Source organism: Pomacea canaliculata, linkage group LG3 (assembly GCF_003073045.1).
Source record: "Pomacea canaliculata isolate SZHN2017 linkage group LG3, ASM307304v1, whole genome shotgun sequence".
Taxonomy (NCBI): domain Eukaryota; kingdom Metazoa; phylum Mollusca; class Gastropoda; order Architaenioglossa; family Ampullariidae; genus Pomacea; species Pomacea canaliculata.
In genome coordinates, this window is record NC_037592.1 from 8,539,225 (window position 1) to 8,562,712 (window position 23,488).

Sequence of the window (23,488 nt, forward strand, 5' to 3'; positions counted from 1 at the left end):
CCTCTTATTCAGTTCCATGGATTTCTAAAATATATGAACGAACAAATGAACAAACGGACGCGCGCGCACACATTTTTAACTCATTCAAAATGACAAGACACAAATTTGTCTGTTAATATGCATGTAAAATTTAATAACATATTTTAATATAAAGGTACATTTTTAGTTCACAAAAAATAGAAGTGTCTATAACAAAGCTTTACCCAAAGTATTTCCACCACTTATGTCCATAGAAAAAAATTCCCTGAATGCCACTGACAGTGTCAGTCTCGGACGTGTTAACGCCATTCAGCGCAAGATCACAAAAAAGCAAGTCACAAAAAAACCCCAAAAAAACCAAACAAAACAAAAAACAAAAAAAAAACAAAACAAACCAAAGACAAGCAAACAATATAAAGATCGCTTGTCTGGCAGCTGCGGTCACCAATCGCTGTCCCCAAACCTTTCGACCAGCTTATCTTGCTCCGACAGATCCTTCTGGACCTTCTTCCGCATGTAGAAGATGGGGCAATCTCGACTGCAACAAGCAAGCAAGCCACGCTCATAAACACCTTGTTGTTCAGGTTCCTTCTAATGTAAAAGGGAAACCAACAGTAAATAAGCTAAAGTACATCGGTGCCAGGCTATTCTCTCCCCTCTATTCCTCCTCACATCGCACGGTGCGCGCGCAGTCCAGTGGACTCTTCAGGGTGTGTGTGTGTTGGGGGGAGATGCTGGCCTGGCTTCTAGTTGATATGAAAGTGTAACGAACACTATTTTTCCCTCTCAAGAAAATGACCACCACCTAAAAATATCCTCTCACGAGCACATACCCCTGGCCACATACCCGCGCTAATTATTGTCACACCCGGGACAGTCTTCGCTCTTCCCATTATTAAGGGTTAGTCTGTATAGTACCGACGGCTCGCTCTCGCGGCTTCATGTCTTGTCCACACAGGGATCGAAGCCAAAGCCCGAATATGGGACAGTCTGACAGAACAACACACACGCCAGGGTTGGTTGGCGGTTTGAGTTTTAGGCCGTGCCAGCAAACACATTCACACCAACTTTCCACTAGACGCAAAACAAACAGACGAAAACACTCAATGATAGATAACTTGTTTGTAAGGGATGCACGCGACTCCGCCCACACCGTGTCCACCAACGCATTTCACTTGATCGAGGGGTTGACTGTCTGTTGTGCTGTTCTTTCTGGAAGGCTGGTGCCAAACCCACATCCCATCCTTCCTAGTCACGAGGTCACGTGTACTTCTAGCCCTGATGGTGCAAGGATGATCGATACTGCGCACGGCGACTGCACATAGTCCCACAGTTGAAGGTCGTGACCTGGCGGCGCGAGATGGGGATTTCCGCAAAGGGCATCGACGGTCTGCGCATGCGTCGCCTAAGTGCAAAAGGGAGAGTCGCGTCCCGGCTTACGACTTGACGCGCGGCTGGCACCAACAATAAATTTCCGCACTAAATAGTTTTACAACAGATTAGAAATAGCACATCGCTTTGATGTCTGCAGCCCGTGATAATAATCTCTCCTGGCCTCTAGGGGCAAGTTGTTGTGGGGGAGGCTGATGGGTGATGATAAATGATGGTGCTCCTGTTTTGCCTGAGCTTGAACTTTCTACACTGCGTACTTATCGCTTTATTACACGTGTCCTTATTTTGTTGTTGCAAAACTGTTTAATTTTTAAACACTAGCTGGCTTACAGAATGATAAATTTAGTTCTGAAAAGGGTCACCAGTCCAAAGATCGAGCAGCGAGAGGTGGAGAGAAAGTTCACGCGAGTGAGCGTTTATTTCGTGATGTGCGCCAGGATGTGCTACCCGATACCTGTTTCAAATAATTTGTTTTCAACTGACGCCAGGAAATGGGAGATTCTAAAACATTTACATGAGTTGCATAAAATCAGCTCTATCGGCACAGAATGACACCAGGTTTCACTGACAGAGCAGTTTTAACACACTGAATATTAGTAGAATAAAAGTCCAACATCTTACCCTCCATCAGCTCGTTTTCTCCTGAACATGTTCTATAATTATATTTTTAAACTACTAGAAGAAGTATTTTCCCCCTCTTACATGGGGTAGACACAAAGTGGAAAATTTCACATATCCGACAGAACGCGCCAGTTTTGAAAATCCTCCCAGTTCACATTTTATCTGTAGAAAAAAAAATATGTACAAGCCTTATATAATGCTCATTCGTACACATTTGTACGATACTAACTTTCATCATGTTTGAAAGTGTGTTTTACGACATGTAGTAGCAACAGGTGTGCTAACGGTATTCATTTTGCGATACGAATAGATGTAACACTGTGCCCGTTAGAGGAATAAGAGAGAGCGAGCTGCGAGTGCGTGCGCATGATGGAGGAAAATCCTCACGTCAGCTTTTTTCCCGAGGCTGCGAATCCAGTCAAAGAATGCCGAGGAATTTTCCGTCTCCTCCCTAGTCAGTTCCCAAGCGGACTACACTCACAGACAACAAGGTCGAGCGCTCACTGAAAAACAAGTTACATTCCTGGAAGCGATTGATTGACGTGTGCCTGAAATAATAAATATATTTGTGTATGTACAAAGGCATGATGGTAGGGGGAGGGGATAAGGAACGGACAGAAAGATTGTGTGCACCGAGTCTGTGAACCGCCACAAACATGATAATGTGACATTTAAAAAAGTCCGGTATTTTGATCGTTAGTAGTTTTCCAACAACGACTCTGACATCTGTAGTGCGTCACTAACTGCCATGGAGAAGTTTCCTTCTCGAACATTCACAGCCAGTGGGCGGCACACCGACTTTGACGACGCAGATGGCGTTTAACATGATTAATGAGCTGTTTCCCATGACCATGTTCCCGGATATGACGACACGACATGAACACGCCGAAACTTACCGGCAAGAATAACAACAACAAAATAATAAAAAAAGCGAGGTACATAAAAACATTGAATTAAAGAGCTTAGTGGGGAAAATTTTACATCACGCAATTGTTTTACTTATAAAAAAGATCAACATCCATTTTCTGGGAGGAATAGGCAAGGTGGAAATGGGAGTCACAATAACCAACACTGTCACAACGCAGAATCCGCTATTTCATCAACAAGGCGTTGATCGCCAAACTGCTATCGAGCGAGGTCACCGCGTGCTGCCAAAAATAGTCTCCCGTGTGGCACAGAGCCATTTGGCTGCAGGTCACGTCAATCGCCGCCACACTGAAACAGCAGACTGGCAGCAGGCCATCTGTGACACCTGACCAGGCCAGCCAGCCAGCAGACTACACACCCACTGTTACCCTGATACTGAACTAGCCACACCCACTTGCATTTTGCCGCCGACAGAATTGCGTAGGAAATCTTTGATGCTAAATCCGGCGAGGTGGGGGTAGGGAGTAGATAAACAACAACAAATACACTGGAACATAGGATACGTTTATTCCGGCAAACAATTTGTGTGTGTGTACAGGTGTGAGCTGGGGAGACTTTCCAGCTGGTGAAAGTAACCATTTCGAGACAGGCGTTACTCAATGGAAACTTCCTAGCATTCCTCGCTTGTCTGTGGATGCAAAACACGATGGGGATGCGCATGGCGGGTGCCGGTAGAGGAGAGGGGGGTTGTTGGTAGCAAAACTGTAATTGTGTTTTTCACAGCATATCGTAAAAACACCTTCCACGACGTTTCTTTCTACCCACGATAACCTTTTCAAGAGCAGGTTGTTTTGTTTGGTTAACTTACACATTTGGAATTTCTTTCACAGTAGCTTCATCTGGTATGTATGAAACTCCCCTAATAATTCAACGTTTACATGCAGAATTTGCAACGGTTTTGAAGTTTACTAAATCCCCCACCCCACAATTTCTGGTTATTCCAAAAGACATGAGATCCCTTCAACTGCATACTTGAATTCCCTTTGGGCTATACATTGACAGGAACACTTCCTTTCAATATCTGGCTCTGCTGACTATTACTACAGAAGAAAACAACAGACGCTTTACATGGTTCCCAGTCACTTAATCCCCAGACACTTCATCCCCGATACTTAACCCCCTAGACTTTTAATCCCTAAGCACTTCATCCCCAGACACCTAATCCCTAAACTAAATCCTTAACTAAAAAAATTATGAAGTCAGCGAAAAATTTAATTGAAATTCAAATTCAAATCATGCTATTAACTTCAACGTCATTTGAACATCTACAACATTAGTTAAAGTTCATATAAGCTAGTAAATTTAATGTTCTTCAACAATATATATACAGTATTTATGTATGCTCGAAGTAGTATAGAAGTTCCGGCATGCGATCATGTTGTGGCTATGACTCTGCAAGCAATTCGAAGGAATCGACAATGTCTTCTTCACAGGCAAGTGCTGGGAGGCATCTGACCATTTCACGTAGCACGTTGTCTTCGTCATTGTCACTTCTCATCCCCAGTTCAGTGACTTTGCGTAATACCGCTTGACTTAAGTGACAGTAACATCCCGTTACTCTACATGACTGCAACTTTTCTCGAAAAGCGGTCATCGCAGCTTTCTCAAAGTCTGTTACTACATATTGTCTCTGGAGCTACATTAGGCATTAGCTCTCTAACTGCATCCAACAATCTATTATAGGTTGCACTTGATTTATAAAGGATTAAGTGTCTGGGTATTAAGTGTCGGGGATTAAGTGTCGGGGATGAAGTGCTTAGGGATTAAAAGTCTAGGGGATTAAGTGTCGGGGATGAAGTGTCTGGGGATTAAGTGACTGGACACCGCTTTACATAAGCTACAGTTAAAAACCAGGGATTTTCCTCTGCTTCATCTTTCTCTGACCATCTAAACTTTAGAAAACAGATGGACCAAGAAAATCAGAAACCAATTAAATTTTTTGGTTTGTGCACTCATTGACATCCAGAACACTAGCCAGACATCCATTCATGTCTACCTCTCACCTTGTGCATAACACATCTTCATGAAGACTCCCTTGACACCGCTGGCATTGTGTCCACAGGCGAGAAAACTTTTCTTCCAGAACCTTCAGCTGGATGATTTCTTTCTGATAGAGTTTTGATTCCTGAGGACGACAGTGCTTGCACACAGCATCCCCTGTAAATTAACACATGATTACGGTGATGTCTCAGCGTTCATCCATAAACATTAAATTTATAGGTCTAATGGGGTGCAATTATTTTTCTTATCGCTGGGTAAATAAAGCTCAGCGCAAGAGAAAAAGATCCTGCTTTTTGGAGATGCATTTTACAACTTCACGACTGGTTGAAAGAACTTGAAGGTTATTTCTAAATTGCTGACTGGGCAAGGAAGGCCACTAATTTAGCCTGTTAATGGCAAAATCCTGAAATTGTTACAAAATGGGCAAACAGTTGATACTGAAAATAAAAACTATATAATGTATACCTGCATGACATACTTGGTTTCTTAACTAAATCAACTTTAATGAGGCAAAAAGAATAAGTCTGAAGAGCGCAAAAAAAAAAAAAATGCAAACAAACTCTTCAGCAAAATCTTTTCATACTTGGAAAGAGAATTAAATACATATCAAAATATTTCATGCCGAGATTTGTCCACATTTTGCTTTCCTCACTGTTATTTGTGTAAATTCAAACAAAATGGGTAATTAAAACCAAGTCAAATATTGCGTAAAGCAAGCCTATTTCACAATTATAGAAAATAGTGCACCATAATCATTGTTTATGGGTCTTTGTCAAAGTGTTAATTCTCTCACCCTCTTTATCCAGAGGTGTTTTACAGCCTATGCAAGTGCTCCGTTTCTTTGTGAAGCTAGAAAGACCGCCCACTTTTGATGTCATCACTGTCTTTGTCCTAGTATGATCTCCACCTGCGACAAACATAAAACAGAATCCTTCACTCTCTCTATATATAATTTTATCATATATAAATAAGTATATATACGTATAAAAACTCCCCACTATATATGTAACTGCTGCAAAGAAAAAAGCAATAATAGTCAGTATGACAAACTGACTTGAAACAAATCAGCATCACAATTAAAATTGTGACATAAACAGCGTTAAAAGCAGTCAAAGAAATATTGAAATATTAGATGCTGCTACCAATGAAAAAGAAATGTCAGAACTCCCATCAAAAATCAAAACTTACGAAGTAGCACCGACTCTGCCTTCTTGTCCCCTAAAATGGGCTCAAAGATGCGTAGAAGAGGTTTGGACAGTTGGTTCTCCAGGTAATACTGGGTATCGATGGGAACATTGTTTTCTAGCACATAGATTGGATCCTGCACACAGCAAACAAGAATCACAAACATTGTGTTTAGACAGGGACAGGGACACTGGCATGTTAAAAATGTGTTTAGGAAAGTATTCATGACACATTTCCTGTGGTCATATATAACTGAGTAAAACCTGTATCTAACAAACATGGTTCAAAGGTCAGCTCATTCTGAGGCAGCTATGTGCCTTACTTTTTATTAAAACATATATGTAACATGGCTACAGCCAACACTACCAGGACAAGCAGAGAAACTTCGCCCAGCCTCCACAGCTTACCTCAGACTTGAGATAGGCGGCAGTTCCCTTGGCAGCAGCAGTAATGACATACGGAACTCGATCACCAAGCTGAGGTGCACTTCCAGCATCTCTTTTGCGCATTCTGCCCTCAAGAAAAGTAAAATAACTTGCACATCAACCGTTTTTTTCAATCATCTTTTTATGCACAAATATGCATAAAAGTGTGGACACCTAAATACACAAGAAACACTCAAAAGCATACTTTCCACGAAAAGTAAAGATCCAAACACTCCATCACCCAATTTTCACCCACCTGAGTGCTAACTCAGCATGGGCTTGTTTGCCAGCATATTCCTCATCGGTCTTTGCAAGTTCCTTTGTGATCACTAGCTGAGAGATGTCAATGCGGTTGCACAAGAGATCTGAAATTGTCTGTTTAGCATGTGCAACAGCCCCATCAGGATTCCTGTAGACAAAATACGCATGCACATTCAAAAACAAAAAAAAATCATCTGATTTGTTTACAATGCAAAGGCTCAGTTGTCAAAGGGAGAGAACCTCATCAACTTTTCAGCATGGTACCTGTCGATAAGCAGCAGTTGTAAGCAGGTGTTAATGAGCTGAGCCACGAGAGGGCAGTTGTCTCGCCTCACTGTCTCAATGCCCTTACAATCCATTTTGTCATGCTTGATAGGGTTTGTCCAGAACAGGCCAGCATATCGTTTCTTGTTGATAAGAAGGTATGGGAAATACACCTGGTAGGAAAAAAAGCATATGCTGTGCTTGTCACTTCATGAAAAAGTCTTGTACAAAAAAAAAAAAAAATGGTGTCATTGGTGAAATGATTGGGGGATGGGGAAGATGAATTGGTGTTTTACACCAAGCCAGCAACTAAGGATGTATCCCGATGGCAACAGTAAACAGATACCACATGCAAAGAAAGAACAGCACGCCCAAGACGAGAGCTGATCCAGGACAGCCAACCCTCTCTGAATGGGTGACAGGCGCTATCCTTTCATCACTGGACTGCCTATCATTGGTGAAATAACATTAGATCACAACATAAGACAAAAAAGAGGGACCAATGCTTACCTTCTCAAATTCAAGCTTGATGGGGCTGACAAACTTGGATGAGATGAGCTCAGCTGCTTCTCTGCCCAGCTTCATGGTCTCTTCCACCGTGCTTGTGCCAAATTTACACATGACGGAGTCAGTATCTCCATAAATTACCTGGAAAGGAAATTCCATGTGGCTGCTGCTATATGAAGGAAAGATTCTACCTGCATCGATCTCTACTTTTGAAAATGTTTCAGACCACAAGAATGAAAATGTGCTTAAAGATTTTACTTTGTTTATCATTCTGCCAAGACAAAGAAAATTAATGACCTAATGACAGAAACGAAAAAAAAACCCCAAAAAACAAAATAAAATCAAACGTAGAATGCATTACAAAAATCAAAAAGCTTTAAAACTCTGAAACAAATTTAGGTAAGCAAGCAAAAAGCAAAGGTCAATATAGATTGAGAATATATTTGCGTTGTGTAATACACCTCACAGTTTACCTTAGCATCATGTTGGTATCCATTGGCAATGGTATAATGATCCTCAACATACTGCTTTGTCTGTTCAATCATGAAACGGCCAAAGGCAGTCACACTCTGAGAAATCTCAAGGCATGGCAGCTTGCCAACCTGTGCCCCAGTGAAGCCATAAACAGAGTTTGCGCTGACCTTCAGTGCCAGTTGACGTCCATCAAGAACTTTCTTTATAAATGGATCAGTCTCTTTTTTCAAGTCATCTTTAGCCCTTGAAGAAGGTAGAAAATAAGGCAACATTTTATTTGTTCTAGAATTATTCATGATTTTTTTAATTTAAGATATTAATCAAAGAATATTTAAAGTCTAAAGTTCCTCTTTGGATATATTACTACATGCAGGAGTGGTTAAATGTGTCGTTAAAGTGGTGTCCTGATCTTGATTATTACAGCTGAAATCTATGATGCTGAAAAAAATAGCTCTTCCCTTTTTTTAAGTACCCACTTTTTAAGCCAGGAAACATCTTTAACAATGTAAAAATCCTTTAATAGGGACCTTTCATAACAAGGACTTACTTCTTCCTAGCTGCCAGCAGGTGTTCCAGAATCTCAGGAAGCAAGCCTTTACGAACTGAGGCCTTGCAAAAAAAGTTTCCTGATGGTGTTTTGATAAACTGGTCTGGAGTTAACCTGGACAAAAGAGTTACTATCTTACAAACCAGATAAAAGCTTCCTTTCCAGTCTTGCTCAAGGTACGTAAATCACACCAGGTTATGGTTCCTGACATTCTCCTTTTGGTCCTGGTTTACATATTTAATAAGCTTATTAAATTTTATGTGCACAAATTTAGCAAAAATAAAATATAATGTGACCATGAAAACAGCTTACCCTTCTTTTTGTATAGACTGCTGATTCAGCAAAGAAGTGTAACACAGGTTATGGGCCATCATAATTGATGGGTACAGTGAAGCAAAGTCGAGTGTGGCAATGGGCACCGAATAGTATCTATGAGAAAAATCATTCACAGTTGACAAAATATTCAACTTCTCTTTTATTGAGTAGACACTTTTATTTCTAAAACAATATTCTGTGTAGTTAAAGTGATTTTAGCTGTAAAAAACTGGCTAAAGAGCAATTCTCTGATGGTGATGATAATTTTAGAGACAAAAAAGAATTATTTTACAAATCTGTGACAAAGACCATGCACTCCAGATTCTAAGATAGGAATGCTTCTACAATGGTCATCATGCAGGAAAGCAACAGCAAGGGAGATAAGCTATCTAAAACAGTTTTTCCTTCCTGGGAAATCAAATGTTTTCCTCATTTCACAGGAGAAATGCAATTAAGTAGCTGATAATGGTTCAGCCATTTCTTTCTGATGAGATACTGCTCCCCAGTATGGAAAGAATATACACACCCTTTAACTGGTTCAATGACAGTTGCCCCCTCATATTCGTCACCAGTCTCCACTTTGTGAGCAGGTATCACCAGGTCTTGCTCTTTGGCCTGAAAAATAGTGGTGGGATGAAATATTACATGGTAAAAATTGGTCATTTAAAGAGCCATTTTAGAAAATTTGATATTTTAAAAAGGCAAAAAAAAAAAAAAAAAAAAAAAAAAAAATAACCAAGTAATCATATGATTATGTATGAGGTCATTAAAATATTACATGGCATGCTACTTTTCTTCATAGTACTACTACTAATAATAACAACAAAATTCTCAACAGACCTTTCGAAGAAGCTGTGACATGACTTTGATCTGTTGTCCTCGAGACAGGAGGGCTGACATTGGCACACCTGTCACACGAGCCATTTCCATGTAGTTGATGACACACATAAGTTTATCTAGAAGCCGCAAGGGTAAGATGGCATCTTTCAGGCAGTAGACAGCCAGTCGACGCCGAGTCTGGTCATTGCCATTCTGGAGGCAGTGGCAACCCATACAATATAAAAATTTTGAAACCAGGTCTTCAAAGGAATTTCCATATGATTAACTTGTAATTTGTAGAGAGCAATGAAGGTGGGAAGAACTAAGAAATATTTTAAACTTAATGACTATAAGGATAATTAAATGTTAAAAGGGTTACCAAAAAATATGAAAACCTTTTATCAGGCAGTATTAGCAGTGCTTTGGTGAGGACATGATTTAGATATCTATACAACCCCTAAATAAAGATATTGATATGGTTTTTGTATGGAAAAGACAATGGATGTGAAGATTAATCTTCTGTTTTGAATCTCAACACTTATTTAAATCTTTAAATAACCTTATCACTAAACATACTTTGCAAATTGCTGGAATACCTGCAGATCTGTGATTATGGAGTGTTGTACATCCTCTTTTTGTTCTTGTAGAAAATGGAAAGACACAGCATTCAAAGTGTATGATCGCAGCTTGTAGTCTCTCAACAAGACCTTAAAAAAAAAAAAAGGATTTAAAAAATATGCACATAAATTGTAACTGCTCTATGCCACAAAAACATTTATAGGACCGAGAGCCATGACTAATTTAAAAAAAAAAAAGCCCTTACTAATATGTATTAAATACTTGCCTGCAGGAGGTCAAATTGCACACGACCCTCGATATTGATGACTTTGTTTTCTCGCTTGCCCATCTGACGAGACTGGAACATGGCTTCCTTCACTTTAGATGGAATATTTCGGATTCGACTAAGGAATGCAAAATCTGAAACCTTTTAAGAAAGAAAAATCTTGAAGTACTGAATCTCAAAAAAAGAAAAAAGGAAATATGACAAATTAATTAAGCATCTTACTTCTTGCTTAATATATAATCTATCCTGCATGTTCCACCACTTAATTTTCCTCCCTTTCCTGAATTCTCCCCATTTTTCAAATTCCTAAAACAGATTTAGAGACCAACCTTCAAGTGTGTGGCTCTGTTGAGGAGATAAGGCAGATCAAAGTTTTGAATGTTGTATCCAGTGATGATGTCAGGATCAACCTCTCGAACAAATGCTGCCCATTTCTTGAACAAGAAAGAAGAATGTCAAGACTCTGGGTGCCAATAGTAGCCTATCAATGGTAAAGTTAAATTAAGCACAAGATACTAAATACCTATGGGCTATTAAGAGAGAGGAAAAAAAGGACCAAACTAGAACGTTAGAGTTAATACATGTTGCAATTCACGAAGAAGTGATAACATTTTAAGTAAATGTCATGTACAAACCGAAGTCACTAATGGTCTAAATGTTGTCAAGAATAAATTATAAAGATTTTTCAACAACAAGAATCACATGAAGTTGCCAGTGAGTCAGCTGCATTAACAACGATCATCTGCAGGCAAAAATTTGTAACAAAAAAAGAGAATGCACACGACTCCCCACTCCCCAAAACACACACATATTTCATTCCTGCATCCCCTCCACTCTTCTCCTACTTGCCATGATGACGAATTATGTGCCAGGGGTTCGGATCCTGGCTACCAAACACTTCTCAGTCAATGTGATATTTGCTCACAGGGCTGACCATTGGTTTTTTTCTTGGTTACTTAGGTTTCTCCATGGTGTGTGTGTGAATAGTCACGTGCTATTGTGTATGTTTGTATATTTATATACATGTAAAGAGATTTTAGTGGAATAAGGTGCTCTATAACTATGCAGAATTTACACACACACAGATTCCAAACATTGGGAAAAGTATTTAAAAGAAGGGAAAATAAAATCAATTCTCACATTTAGTAGATCCTGCTCACGAGAGAAAGACAGGACTTGTGAACCGACAACTGGGGCACAGGTATTGAGGGTGAAGACATTACGAATGAAGGGCTCATGATCACCTTGACGAATCACCATATTAGCAATCTGAATCACAGGGTCTTTGTCTGCTTCGGGGAAAATACCTGGATCATGCAAAAATCCATAACAAAAAGTAAGCCATTTTTGAACCAAGATGTACATATACACTAAAGCAATTTTTATTTTATATTCAATTTTGTCAAAAAGTATCACAAAATCACTTGCTACTAACTGGCTTTAAGAGAATGGGTTATATCATAAATCCATGTGAAAAGTTTGATGAGATAATAATCATCAAAACTGCTTCCCTAGTTCCAATTTAATATGGTAATGGAATTCTTCTGTTAAAAAAGGCACTTCGACCTGACTACTCTTTAGGGGAACGGAGGAGTACAGTCACGGCAGGGGTTTCCACAGAGAAGGCAGTTACCAACCCACCTTTCCTTCCAGCACATTCAATATCAAAACTCAGAATGCGTAGAGGGGCCACCTTTGACCACTCTCCTTCAGGTACATGAGAGACAAAGTCTTCCCAAGAAATGTCCACCTCAAGCTGACAGCGGGAGCGAGGAGCTTGTCTTGAAGAGTCTTGCTTTCCACCCTTGCTGCCATCACCCTCTTTTTCACGGATACGGTACAATCCTGCTGGAAGGGTGATCCAGTTGCATCCTAGGACATTTGTGTCCACCATGAAGCTGGAGAAGAGAGGATATTTTTGGAATATGGATTCGTTAATTAAAATCTAAATAAGCATACCTACGAACCAAGCATGAACATAGATAACATGGTATATGTAAGGACAGCTCTGCCTGCATCTTTCCTCACCTCCATCCACCTACTAGTGTATTTTACTGACTGAATTTTTAATCACCTCCATTAAGCAGAAAAGCCTATATTTTAAGCATTCCACATTTCATGACTGAAAAATATCACTGCAATGCCAACAGATGAAACAAAATGCCCTACAATATCAACTGAACAGAAAGATTGAGCAGAAATCAGTTTACATGGAGAGGATGTGTGTCTATTGTCTAATTCGTGTAAAACTGCCACACTATGCAGCTATATTTTTAGTCAGCATTTATGAGTCAGCATCTGTTTTAATTATATGGCATTTCTAAGTTTACCGGATTTCAAAATCTATGTTGCTCTCATATGTTTGAAAGCCATGTTGCGCGTAGCCTGGACAGACGAAGCCCTGCTCCAACAGCCTTTTTGCCGGTGCAATTAAGCGTGGAATAGCCATGGTGATTTTAAGGAATGGAATTTTGCGGTTGCCATGGTAGCCGTAAATACCTGAAAGAAAAGTGCAGAAAATTGTAAATGCAACAATAAACAAATTAGTTGAGCGTTTAAGTATTAAAACATGTTACCCTGGTGGGATGAGAGCATGCTGATTTTATCAGAATGAATTCTTTTCACATCTATAATTCAACACAGGATGCAGCATAAATGCCTCTTCCCACCTAATTTTTTTCTCTTTTTTAGCCCATTTACTTCCTGAATATCTAGCTGGGAAAAACAAGCTTCAAGCAAAGTCAGCTAAGAAAATTTTAATTCTACTAATATTTATCTATTTATAAAAACTGAAGTTCTACATTACACAATTATTTTTTAACAATCTTTTGAAAATAATAAAAATTTATCCACCCAGAGAGAAAGACCTGTGTTCAAGGGGCACGTCTCTGGTAAGTTAACTCTTTGGGGATGTTAACTTCACAATATATAAAGAGCATATTCCAAGCAAATAAAAACTTCAAAATATGCATAAATCTATTTTTCCCCTACATTTCTCTTGACATACAATATTTTTGTAAATCAAAAAGAAATTAAGTGTATTTAATGGGCTTTAAAAAGTACTTCTATATACAGTGCTACACAAACAAAAAGATCATAACTTTGTATGGTGATAGAATTTTTGCATCAGCAGCTGAGAAGAATATCTCCCGTAACATTCATTGTGCATTTATTTTGAAATGACATTTTGATATTTACTGATTTTTATATTAATTTTTCCATTTTTATTGTCAGCTGCTATTTTCAATAGTTAAGGGACTATTAACTTCCAAAATGTCAAGCAAAAATCAGGATTCATCTTTTTCTGTATCCCGTTTATTGTGTAAAACTCAATGATTTAATCAACACAAGACATACATATAAACACTTAAGAAGCTTACTGAGTTATATAGGTGTGTATATATATATACATCTGTGTACATTAACCCCTGGATATCAAAGATTTTAAAAATGCAAGTACTGATGTTCAGTTAAGTAATTTCAACATTTATTCACTTTCTTTCAGAAGGTAGTCCACAGCAAGGACAGCCTCTTTGACATCCTCTTTGTTTGAGCGCATGTCCCGAAGCACTGCAGAATTTAAGGCATTCTGCAAAGACATTTACCCACGCATCCAGACAATAATCAAGTGAATTAACGAGGGGACGTTAAATCTGCAGAGAGGCCAAACCAAATGATAACTAAATCTGACTACTATATGTTAACAAGATCAAGATTCTTTTACATATTACAACTGTTCTATTATTTATAATATTTATATCAGATCTCTTTGAATCACAATCTGTAGGGGAGGGTGACTGTATTACCCACACAAACTTTTGGGGTTTTCACTTTTTACTTGGAATTGCGCTTGTGTGTGTTATTTCTCTCATCAACAAGTTTGGGTTGACTTGAGAAGTTTGGTTAAGAACACATGAGTGTCCAGACCAAATACTAAATACTTACTCTTCATTTTTCAACTACTACCCCACTCCACTACAAGTAATTAACATAAATATAAATCAAAAGATATACATGTTTTCTATCAGTGTTTCAAATTGGAACCAAATCTGTACAGTAAATTAAAAATTATTGCTGTTTTAAGTTTGTTACCCGTACAACGTTTAATTTTTCAGGCTGAAAAGATGTTGATTTTATAATATTGGAAACTGCATATCTTGCATAAGAGACATTTCAGGTTTGTAGAAAAAATTAGGACAACAGTAAATAATGGTTACTTTGAAATAAATTTGTTTTAGGAATAGTAGGTGTCTTCATGCAAAATGACCAAGTGCAAAACTGTTTTTCCAAATTTGGATGTATTTTTTCCAGTAAGCCTTTTTGCAAATTAGTATTTTAGTCGCTTGAGTAGAAAGACAGTGTTGGTAACTTCTCATACAAAGTACTTGGGGACTCCGAAGATTACATGATGCTACACGAACTACATTTGAACTGAGACATCATCTTTCCCAAATATTGGAAGAAAAAAACTGATATAATTCAAAAGAACATAATACACACATACATCTATATACATGTCCACATGCATGCACACACATGCAACCAATTAGGAACCCTGTACATGATATCTATAAACAGGACTACCTAAATGAAAGTGTGTGGGTACCTTAAATTGTTGACAATGTTCTTTCTTGAATCCTGGTTGGGCTGGCACAAAGAAGTATGGTGCAAATCCATGGATATGAACCATAATGCTATTGCCCTCCATTGTAATGCCATACATACGAACTATTGGAACAGGGCCCTGCATTGCACCCAGCATTCCTGACAGTGGACTACCTTTGTTTTGGAAAACAAAATTAGATGACATTTTAAGATGCACACACACAGATGCACATATCCGCTTATACACACACAAGGCACATGCATAGTTTACATCAAAAGCTCTCTCTTGTTCATGTTGTTTCTACTCCATACCGACATAGTAATCCACATCTAGCTGTTGGAACTCAATATCATCGCATTTTGGGTCAATGTGAGGTAGAAGAGGACGTGACCATCTGGCACTAGTCACCTCATGCTCAGGCCCAGCCCCTGTCCAAATAAGGAAAACATGGTAAGATTTTAGCAAAATTACTATTAGGCAGCTGGAAACAACATCCCAACAAACCAGCTAACTATATGTCAGGTGATTACATTCCTTTTTAACTCCATATTGATTTCTGTCAGGATGCATCCTTGTAAGTCTTTGTACTGAAGTCAATATCGAATCCTTTAAATGTGCACTGAAAATGCACCTCTTCCTTAAGCAAGCTTTGATCTTTTTCTGCCTTATTGCTACTTCCATGCTTTTCTTCCATTTGAAAATCACAAAACTCTGTCCTTGTTACTTGGTTCCTCTTTCTTCTTGTATTTGTTGTTTATTCATCATCAGTACTGTTGTTTATCCTTAAGAAGATCATGTTATTTGTTCTTCTGTCCCTCATATATTGCCAATGTCTCGTTCTTGTTCTTAAGCGCTAAGAGCACGCTCTTATGAGTGTCAGAATGCACTATACAAATGTTGCTTTTACTATTATTGGATCATAGCTGTGATTTGAAAAGAAACATATCTATTTGCTTCTGAGCATATTAGTGATCAGCATGCATATTCTGTTTGTCACCTTTCACATCTACTGACATGGATTTCCAATTCAGCAAGCAACATTCTGGGGATCTTTCCACTTTGTTTTGTTCTTTGAGGTCTATTAGCAGATGCATTAGTTAATCAATACCTAAAGTTTCTTGGATGTCATCATCCTGAGCTCTTCCCTCGCCCTCAATCTCTTCCATTAGAGCCAGTTCTGCTTCAAATAAAGATGGATCCTCATCTTCTTCCATGGACCTATATTGAACAATGCAACAAAGTATTATGTTATCAAGTTACTGAAAGGCATATAATAACAGGTATCATAATACTTATAAACAATCATTGGACTACATCCAGTGCTTACTTGATATAATAATTATCAAATCTAAAAATAATGTAGAATTTTAAAAAATGTAATGATCATAACAAAATCAAGAATTAAAACAAATCAAACACATGCACAACAGAGAAAGTGCAAAGGAGAGAGTGAGTAAAGGCATGAACACATAACATGACTGTGTGCTTTTGTTAACCTGCTCTTTTTCTGTGATGGGCCACTGGTCTTGCCGTTCTGATTCCTTTTTCTGGAATCCATGCTTTCTTTTTTACTGCAAACTGCCTGTGACATGGAAAATATACTGACTGTTGATTCATCATCAACCTTAGTATATCAAATATTGTTATTTTAACAATCCTAACCATCTAGACATTTATTTACCCTTTTGCATGCATAATAAATTTCTTAAATAGACCTTAGAAACTCAAATCACGTTTTTGAATATTTAATCAAAGTATATTTGTGCTGCGTCAATTAAAAATATATAACTATACGAACATGCAATATATATCGAATATGAAAGTATCCATGATTCAATGCGACAAATATCCCGAACGTGTTCAAATCAAACCTAATTTCATCTTTGAAACAAGCCTCTTATTAGTAATATCATTATTAAAATTTAAAAAGTGAATATATTCGGAACATGTATGAAGTGCCAGTGTCACAACTTTCAGTTTTGAAGATCACTGTTTAGTATTTACAAAATAGTTGAGCGAAACAGTTTCAACCAAGCAGTACCAACACCATCAGAACTTATGGGAATATCTCGTAGGTCTGAAACGACTTTAGACTTACCTAAATATCCAGTTTGATGAACACTATTAAATGCGCTGAAATAATTTATACCACAAGCGATGAACCTCTCACAACGAATCGTCTATTTCGCGCCACCAGTCTCGGCGAGCCTTTGGTAGATTTGGAAAAAAACAATCAAGAACTGAATTTAAGAAAAAAATTGAAAATAATAGTACATTAAAGAATAAAATATATAGAGAAAGATTAACTTCAATCAATTTTTTTTACAGATTTAAGTAAATTATAACAATAATCGTAAGAAACCTATACCACAGATTTCCATGATCTAGACACATACCAAGGGAGGCTATTTTTACTCTAGAATGGAAATCAGAGAGTGCTGTCCCATGGATAAGCATGCGTATCTCAACAGCGGACGTGTAAACATTAATTTTTGTCTCTTCCAAATACGATCGTGTTCATTCGTTCATCCCTTGGCTGGTACCAACTGACGAGGGGACATGGGATTGGTGTTTAACGCCGAGCCAGCATCTAAGACTATATCATGGCAAGGCAGCCAGCCCTGTACACACTGACAAACTGTTATGCTCAGGGAATAAATGGACAGACGCGCGCAGCCACTCAGACCTGTCACGAGCGGTGGTAATCTGGTCCGGTATGGAATGACCATGTTTTCAAGACAGTTTTTCCTGGCCACCTACGCGTCTCACACCTTCTTACTCTAATGTACCCCGAAGAACAGTCTTTGAGTGTAATAACCCTTTCTTTGATTTGTGCTTATAGTCGTCGCAGCTTCAAAATTAATGGGTTTGAATGTTTCTATCATCTTGTCTGCTAAAAATAGTATTAAACTGTAAATTCGCATTTTTCTCCTTGTACTTTTGTATTGACGTTGACCTTCCTTTTTGTTTTCTTCCTACGTTTCAGCTCAGTCTCTCTTTGTATTAATACGCATGCTATAGTCATCGAAAAAAATCACTATGAAATCTGTCCAAGAAACACGCATACCTGAAATCTATCAGGGAAGCACGCAGCATTAACTCAAGAACCATGGGATTTCATCAATACGTATATGAAAGAGCTTCATATCCCAGATAAATCGGACAAGAGTCCCAGCTAAAGCTCGCTTTAAATGTGCACAGGATGGAAATGACATTTATACTGCCAGGACATGGAACCCATACATGTGACACAAATTTCTGTGTTGGTAGGTTGCCACAGGCTTGGTTTTTAGGATCCGTTTCAAATATTTTTTAAAAAACTTTCCTCACTATGTACCAAGACTTTCCCTTCTCATTATTTTCTCGTAAGTACAGTTTATTTATTTATTGGCAAGTCTGTATCTCAGTGGTTCTCTCTTTATCGCACACCCTCGATCTTCCCCAGCATGTGCGCGAGCGCTTACGTCACAGATCGACGAGTGCCAGTAAATACTGAGAACTTTCAAACTATCCCCCATCCCACCTCTATAACCAGTAAAGAAATGAGTTACCACTAGTGAGCAGAATCTTAGGCTGGTATGCATAACTATCAAGTCATAGTTTCCTACAAGTAACATCGAGCCTCTTCAGCCACCCCAACATGTCATCCATTACATGAGAAATGATGACCACGGAACTATTTTCCCGATCAGTTTTTTTGTCTGCAACATCTTTATTGCCCTCCAGCAACAACAATCTTTCCTGTTGTACTTCACTTGAAAACATGCACCTGCCACAGGTTGCCACTTCATCTGAGCACTCGAAGCAATTGCTGAAACCAGCGAAAGATCAAGAGGAAGCGTCGCCCGGCACCCACCAATCCAAGACGGTCGGCCGGAGCACAGGCAGGTGTGACTAGCCGGGTACCGTGCGCAGACGCTCGATACATCGCGAGACGGCACCAGGGTATGCGATGCTCAGACAGCTGTAACACCAGCTTCATCGGCTGCAGCTCCACCACACCACCCGCGCTTGAGTCGCTATGTACACACCCTGCTGTATCTCACTTCAAGTGGGCTCGAGGGCCGGACCGGCCTGCAGCTGATGAGGAGGGGGCGTAGGTGGAGGACAGGAAGATTGCCGCCCAGCAGGTCGGTGTTGGATTCACAGGCCGTTGTCTGACACCGACTCGACCCTTGTCGCTACCACTCCCCCGACTACTAATTTGTTCCTCCCTTCTCCCCCTTCAGTAGTAATGATGCTTTCTAGTACACTTTACTCTTTCTACTCCATACATGAACTCACGCTCGCTCGTACACACACAAGTATCTTCTGGTAGAATTACAATACAGGTAACCGTTACGTTTACTTACCTTCTTCTATGTTCATATACAAACTTCGAGATTGTTTGTGGTATAAAAATTATAAGGTTTTAACTCAACATAGGCTTGATTGTATTTTATGAATATGGGACAGACACCTCGATATAACAGATCCTCTACATCAGGGGTGGGCAATTAATTTTCCCAAGGGGCTGCATGAGAAATTGGGATGGTTTTAGAGGGCCGGACTAATATAGTTAACTCAGTTTTACCCAATACTGTATATATAGTATATATATCTCTTCGCCAGCGGGCGGGCCGGTCAGAGACAGTAGGCGGGCCGGATCTGGCCCGCGGGCCGGCCTTTGCCCAGGTCTGCTCTACATTTATTCACCCCCTCCTCTTCCAAGAAGGGAAAAAAGTCATTTATTCCCCTTTCTACCTGAAGATAGGTATTTTCCAGTAAAATTTGTTGCTGACGCAGAAGAGAAAAAGCTGAAAAAAAAAGAATGAAGAAGAAAGAAGTTTGTAACACAAAAAGGAATGAGAAAGCCGCATCGAAATTTCCAAGCTGTATGCAACAGCTCTCAGGAAACTATGTTCCCCAATTGTTAATAATTTCCAAATCGATGTGCGCTACTCTCCGGAATGAATAGACTTCTGGGGCGGGCGAAACGAGAAACCACATATAGATGCAGGCCATTATGTTCTGTGCGTAAAAGTGCACGACTGGCACATCCCGAGCACAGTAAGTGGACTGGCTGGCAACCCCAATACCTCCCAGTACCGACATACCCAGGCCGTTCAGTCGTCATTGTCAACATATTGAGTGTCTCCTTGTCGCCTCTGTCTGGAACGTACAATGCCGGTCTTTCATCGCAGTGGTCGGGTCAAGGCCACAATAAATTTTCCCGAAGTTTCTCGAGGTTTTTCGAGTACTCTTGCACGACCAGTTCGTGTTTGGGAGGCAGCGGCCTGGCTGCACCGGTTCCTCCAGTTGTTTGTCGTCGTCCTCGTGATCGCCGTTTTCCAGGCACACATCGCGAAGTGTTTCCCCAGCAACCCCACTACCCACGAAGAGGAGGGTCTCGGTGGTTGACTTGTCGAGAAAAATATGCGCTTTAAAGAGGCTGTAGCACAGACGTCACAGGTTCGACACAGAACGTGACAAAGTGGAAGTTTCAATCGACAGACCTCGACGAAGTTCCCGGATGTAGACTCCTCGGATACGTCCATGACGTGGTTATTGTACAAGTTGCTACTTTTTGTTATCGCACACACAGCAAAGATGCACCTCATAAAAAACGAAACAAAACAAAACAAAACAAAACGAAACGAAACGAAACAAAACAAAACAAAACAAAACAAAACAAAACAAAACAAAACAAGAAACCCAGGCATTCTCTCCTTCTCTCTCTCGCACACAAAATTTCATCTTTGAGAAACAGAGGCTCATACCTGTGCACGAGCAAATGCCAATACTTGTGGACATTCAACATCATCAGAACCCGCCCATAATAAAAGCCACAATTATTCCATTAAACCAAGAAACGATAATACCAGAAGAAATGATAATAACATGGTGCTGTCAGCCTGCAACCAGAAACATCAGCATCAGAGACAGTGTCTTCATGACATCAGGCGGTTTGTGACACGGAGGTCAAATCTGATCTTAGCCTTTCGCTGGCGGAGCCTGGGTTCGGCTGGGACATGGACAGCAAACTACACAGGCTGTCTGATTTTATGACCCTCACAAGCCTGTGATCGGATCTCTCCCAGACAACACAAAAAAATATTAGCAGATAGTTTTGCAGACGCTCTGACTTCCCTAACGACTGAGGAACGAGAGAAAACTCCGCGAAGCTCAGACAGCAGGCTTATGTCATGACGTCAGTTCCGGCAGTTTGTAAGGCCCGTGTAAGGTAAGATCTGTGCCTGGCTGCACGAGTTATGAAGCGAAGGCATAACTAAGGCTTCAGGGGTTAAAGCAATTTCCTCCTGGTTTGGACACTGCTTCATAATTAAGGAGACAAGACGCTTGCCTTTGATTTTCCCAAATGCCACCTACCTTTACCTCATAGTTACCGCCCCTGGCGTCTACTAAACTCCCTGCAGGCCTATCTCAGGAAACGACCGACTCCTTGATCAAAGGCGGGAAGGTGGAGAGAAAAACTAAATAAAGAAAAGTGTTATGGACGGCTTTGGTAGGTGGCACTTTTATCAGTCCTTCTATCAGGTCAATTTAGCTTGTGACATCCTCTAATTTGTGCGCGGCCTCTTTGTAGTCGCAAAGGACATTAATTATGGTATGATGTAGACACCTGTGCTACCAGGTACAGTTGTAAGTTGCGACAGGAAAGTTTATTTTTGACCCAGAAGTGTACTTTACAAGATGAGCAGCCAGTTGGTCTTTATGAACGAGGAGCACTCACCTAACCTTATGACATCCCAGGAGGTTCAATAGGGTTCACAGGGACATTAGACCACAAAGCACCTCCCCACCTGGGACTACCATTGATGTCAGCTGAAAGACTTCTTGTTCCTCCTTTTCTGAACAGAAATTGAAGTAAAAACGCATCTACCTGTATATGACGATTAGGATTCTTGTAATAAAAGCTGGCACAGATGTGGAATAATTACACTTTACTTCCTTGACAGTTGTAACTAGTCACTACAATGTTACCAAAACTCTTCACGCGACAAAGCTATTGTCAAAGAGCTAACTAACTAATCAACATAACAACCAACCAAGCAAGCAACCATCCAGACAATTACCTATTCTTTAAGTAATTGTCATCGTTCCCTATATGTATTTAGGCAAATGTAGATAATAATTTAATAAAAAGGAAGAGAAATTGTTTTGGTGAGTGACATGGCACGGGAAACCATCTACACATTTGATAGAGCGAAGAAAAACTAAAAAAAACAACACACACACAAAAAGGAAAAGAAGAAGAAAAAAGCCCAAAGAAATAAAGAGAAACGAATGGAAAAAACAGGAAAGAAAAAATAGAGAAAAAGAACGAACACGAAATAAAGAAACAGAAAAGGAAACATATAAGGTAGAAGAAAGAAGGGGAAAAGAAACAGAAATAAACTGAAAAATGTAAAGCGCAAAGGAAAGCGAAAATCTTGGACCAGTCAGCGAGAAAAACGAGAAAGACAAACCAAGGAGAGGAGGAAAACTTTGTTAACGGTCTTCTGTAGAGGATGGTACAAAGGAGCCTGTGATGATCACATGATAGTGTTGGAAGATCTGAAAGTCCCTGTGCCATATATGATAATAATTCTTCCAAGGCAGGAAAGGGAAATATATTCTTTCAGGGAGCTAATAAGACATAGCTAGACCCTTAGATATGGCCAACAAACAGTCTTCGATCTTCTGAAATAATCAGATTGGTTACTTAAAACAAGAATCGAAGAAGGAAAGGCGTTGAAAAAAAGAGTAGATAAACACATCTTTCGACAATGGAGACAAAGTCATGCTACAAACTGTATGTTTGAGAATCTTATATGAGTTTGAAGGATATAGACGAACTAATGAAATGCCCGCTGTCTTGGAAAAAGAATAATTTCCGTGTCTTTGGTTGTAACAGAGACATCCACATGAAAAGAACCCACGGAGACTTGCAAAGCTTAAAGATTAGGAACGATTCAGTCTACCTCCCAAGGTTCCTGAAGTGACATTAACTATCCTCCAAAAAATCCTGGAGTTAAAAACAAATGTTGAAACTTTTTCTTCATCAAAGCATTTTCAGTCCCAAGGTAAAAAAAGACGAGGAGGAGAGGAATGTATAATGCCTTCAGTCTGTCGAAAAAACTGTACTAAGACAAATGATCTGGATAAAGTAGTTTTCTGAGACATCTACCTTTGTGTTTTTGCTTCTTTTTTATTTTTTTTAAATTTTTTATTCATCCGTGTAAGGTGAGGAAAAAGTGTTAATCGTTAAACATTGCTAACAAACCAGGTAACGGGTGAGAGACTGCATTTCAGTTCCAGTTGTCTCTCAGTATCTTATC

At 39.5% G+C, this 23,488-nt stretch overlaps 1 protein-coding gene across 2 annotated transcripts; it reads right to left on the reverse strand.

Annotated features, from left to right (window-relative positions):
• Positions 1-93: 93 nt before the first annotated feature.
• LOC112560263 (DNA polymerase delta catalytic subunit-like) lies at positions 94-17,375 on the reverse strand. 2 transcript variants are annotated; one of them, XM_025231972.1, is made up of 25 exons: positions 17,266-17,375; positions 16,664-16,749; positions 16,276-16,385; positions 15,479-15,595; positions 15,168-15,340; positions 14,057-14,150; positions 12,892-13,060; positions 12,203-12,459; positions 11,702-11,868; positions 10,891-10,995; positions 10,562-10,702; positions 10,314-10,424; positions 9,739-9,930; positions 9,425-9,513; positions 8,896-9,012; positions 8,584-8,697; positions 8,036-8,279; positions 7,566-7,703; positions 7,056-7,228; positions 6,787-6,939; positions 6,513-6,615; positions 6,109-6,241; positions 5,714-5,827; positions 4,923-5,076; positions 94-517 (listed from the first exon to the last, which is right to left on the reverse strand). In XM_025231972.1, the coding sequence occupies exons 2-25, from the start codon at positions 16,723-16,725 to the stop codon at positions 421-423; spliced, it is 3,327 nt and encodes a 1,108-aa protein (XP_025087757.1). In that variant the 5' UTR covers positions 16,726-16,749; positions 17,266-17,375; the 3' UTR covers positions 94-420. The 2 variants fall into 2 exon arrangements, with proteins under 2 accessions (XP_025087757.1, XP_025087758.1); XM_025231973.1 differs by having other exon boundaries at positions 16,664-16,745; positions 17,266-17,365.
• Positions 17,376-23,488: the final 6,113 nt, after the last annotated feature.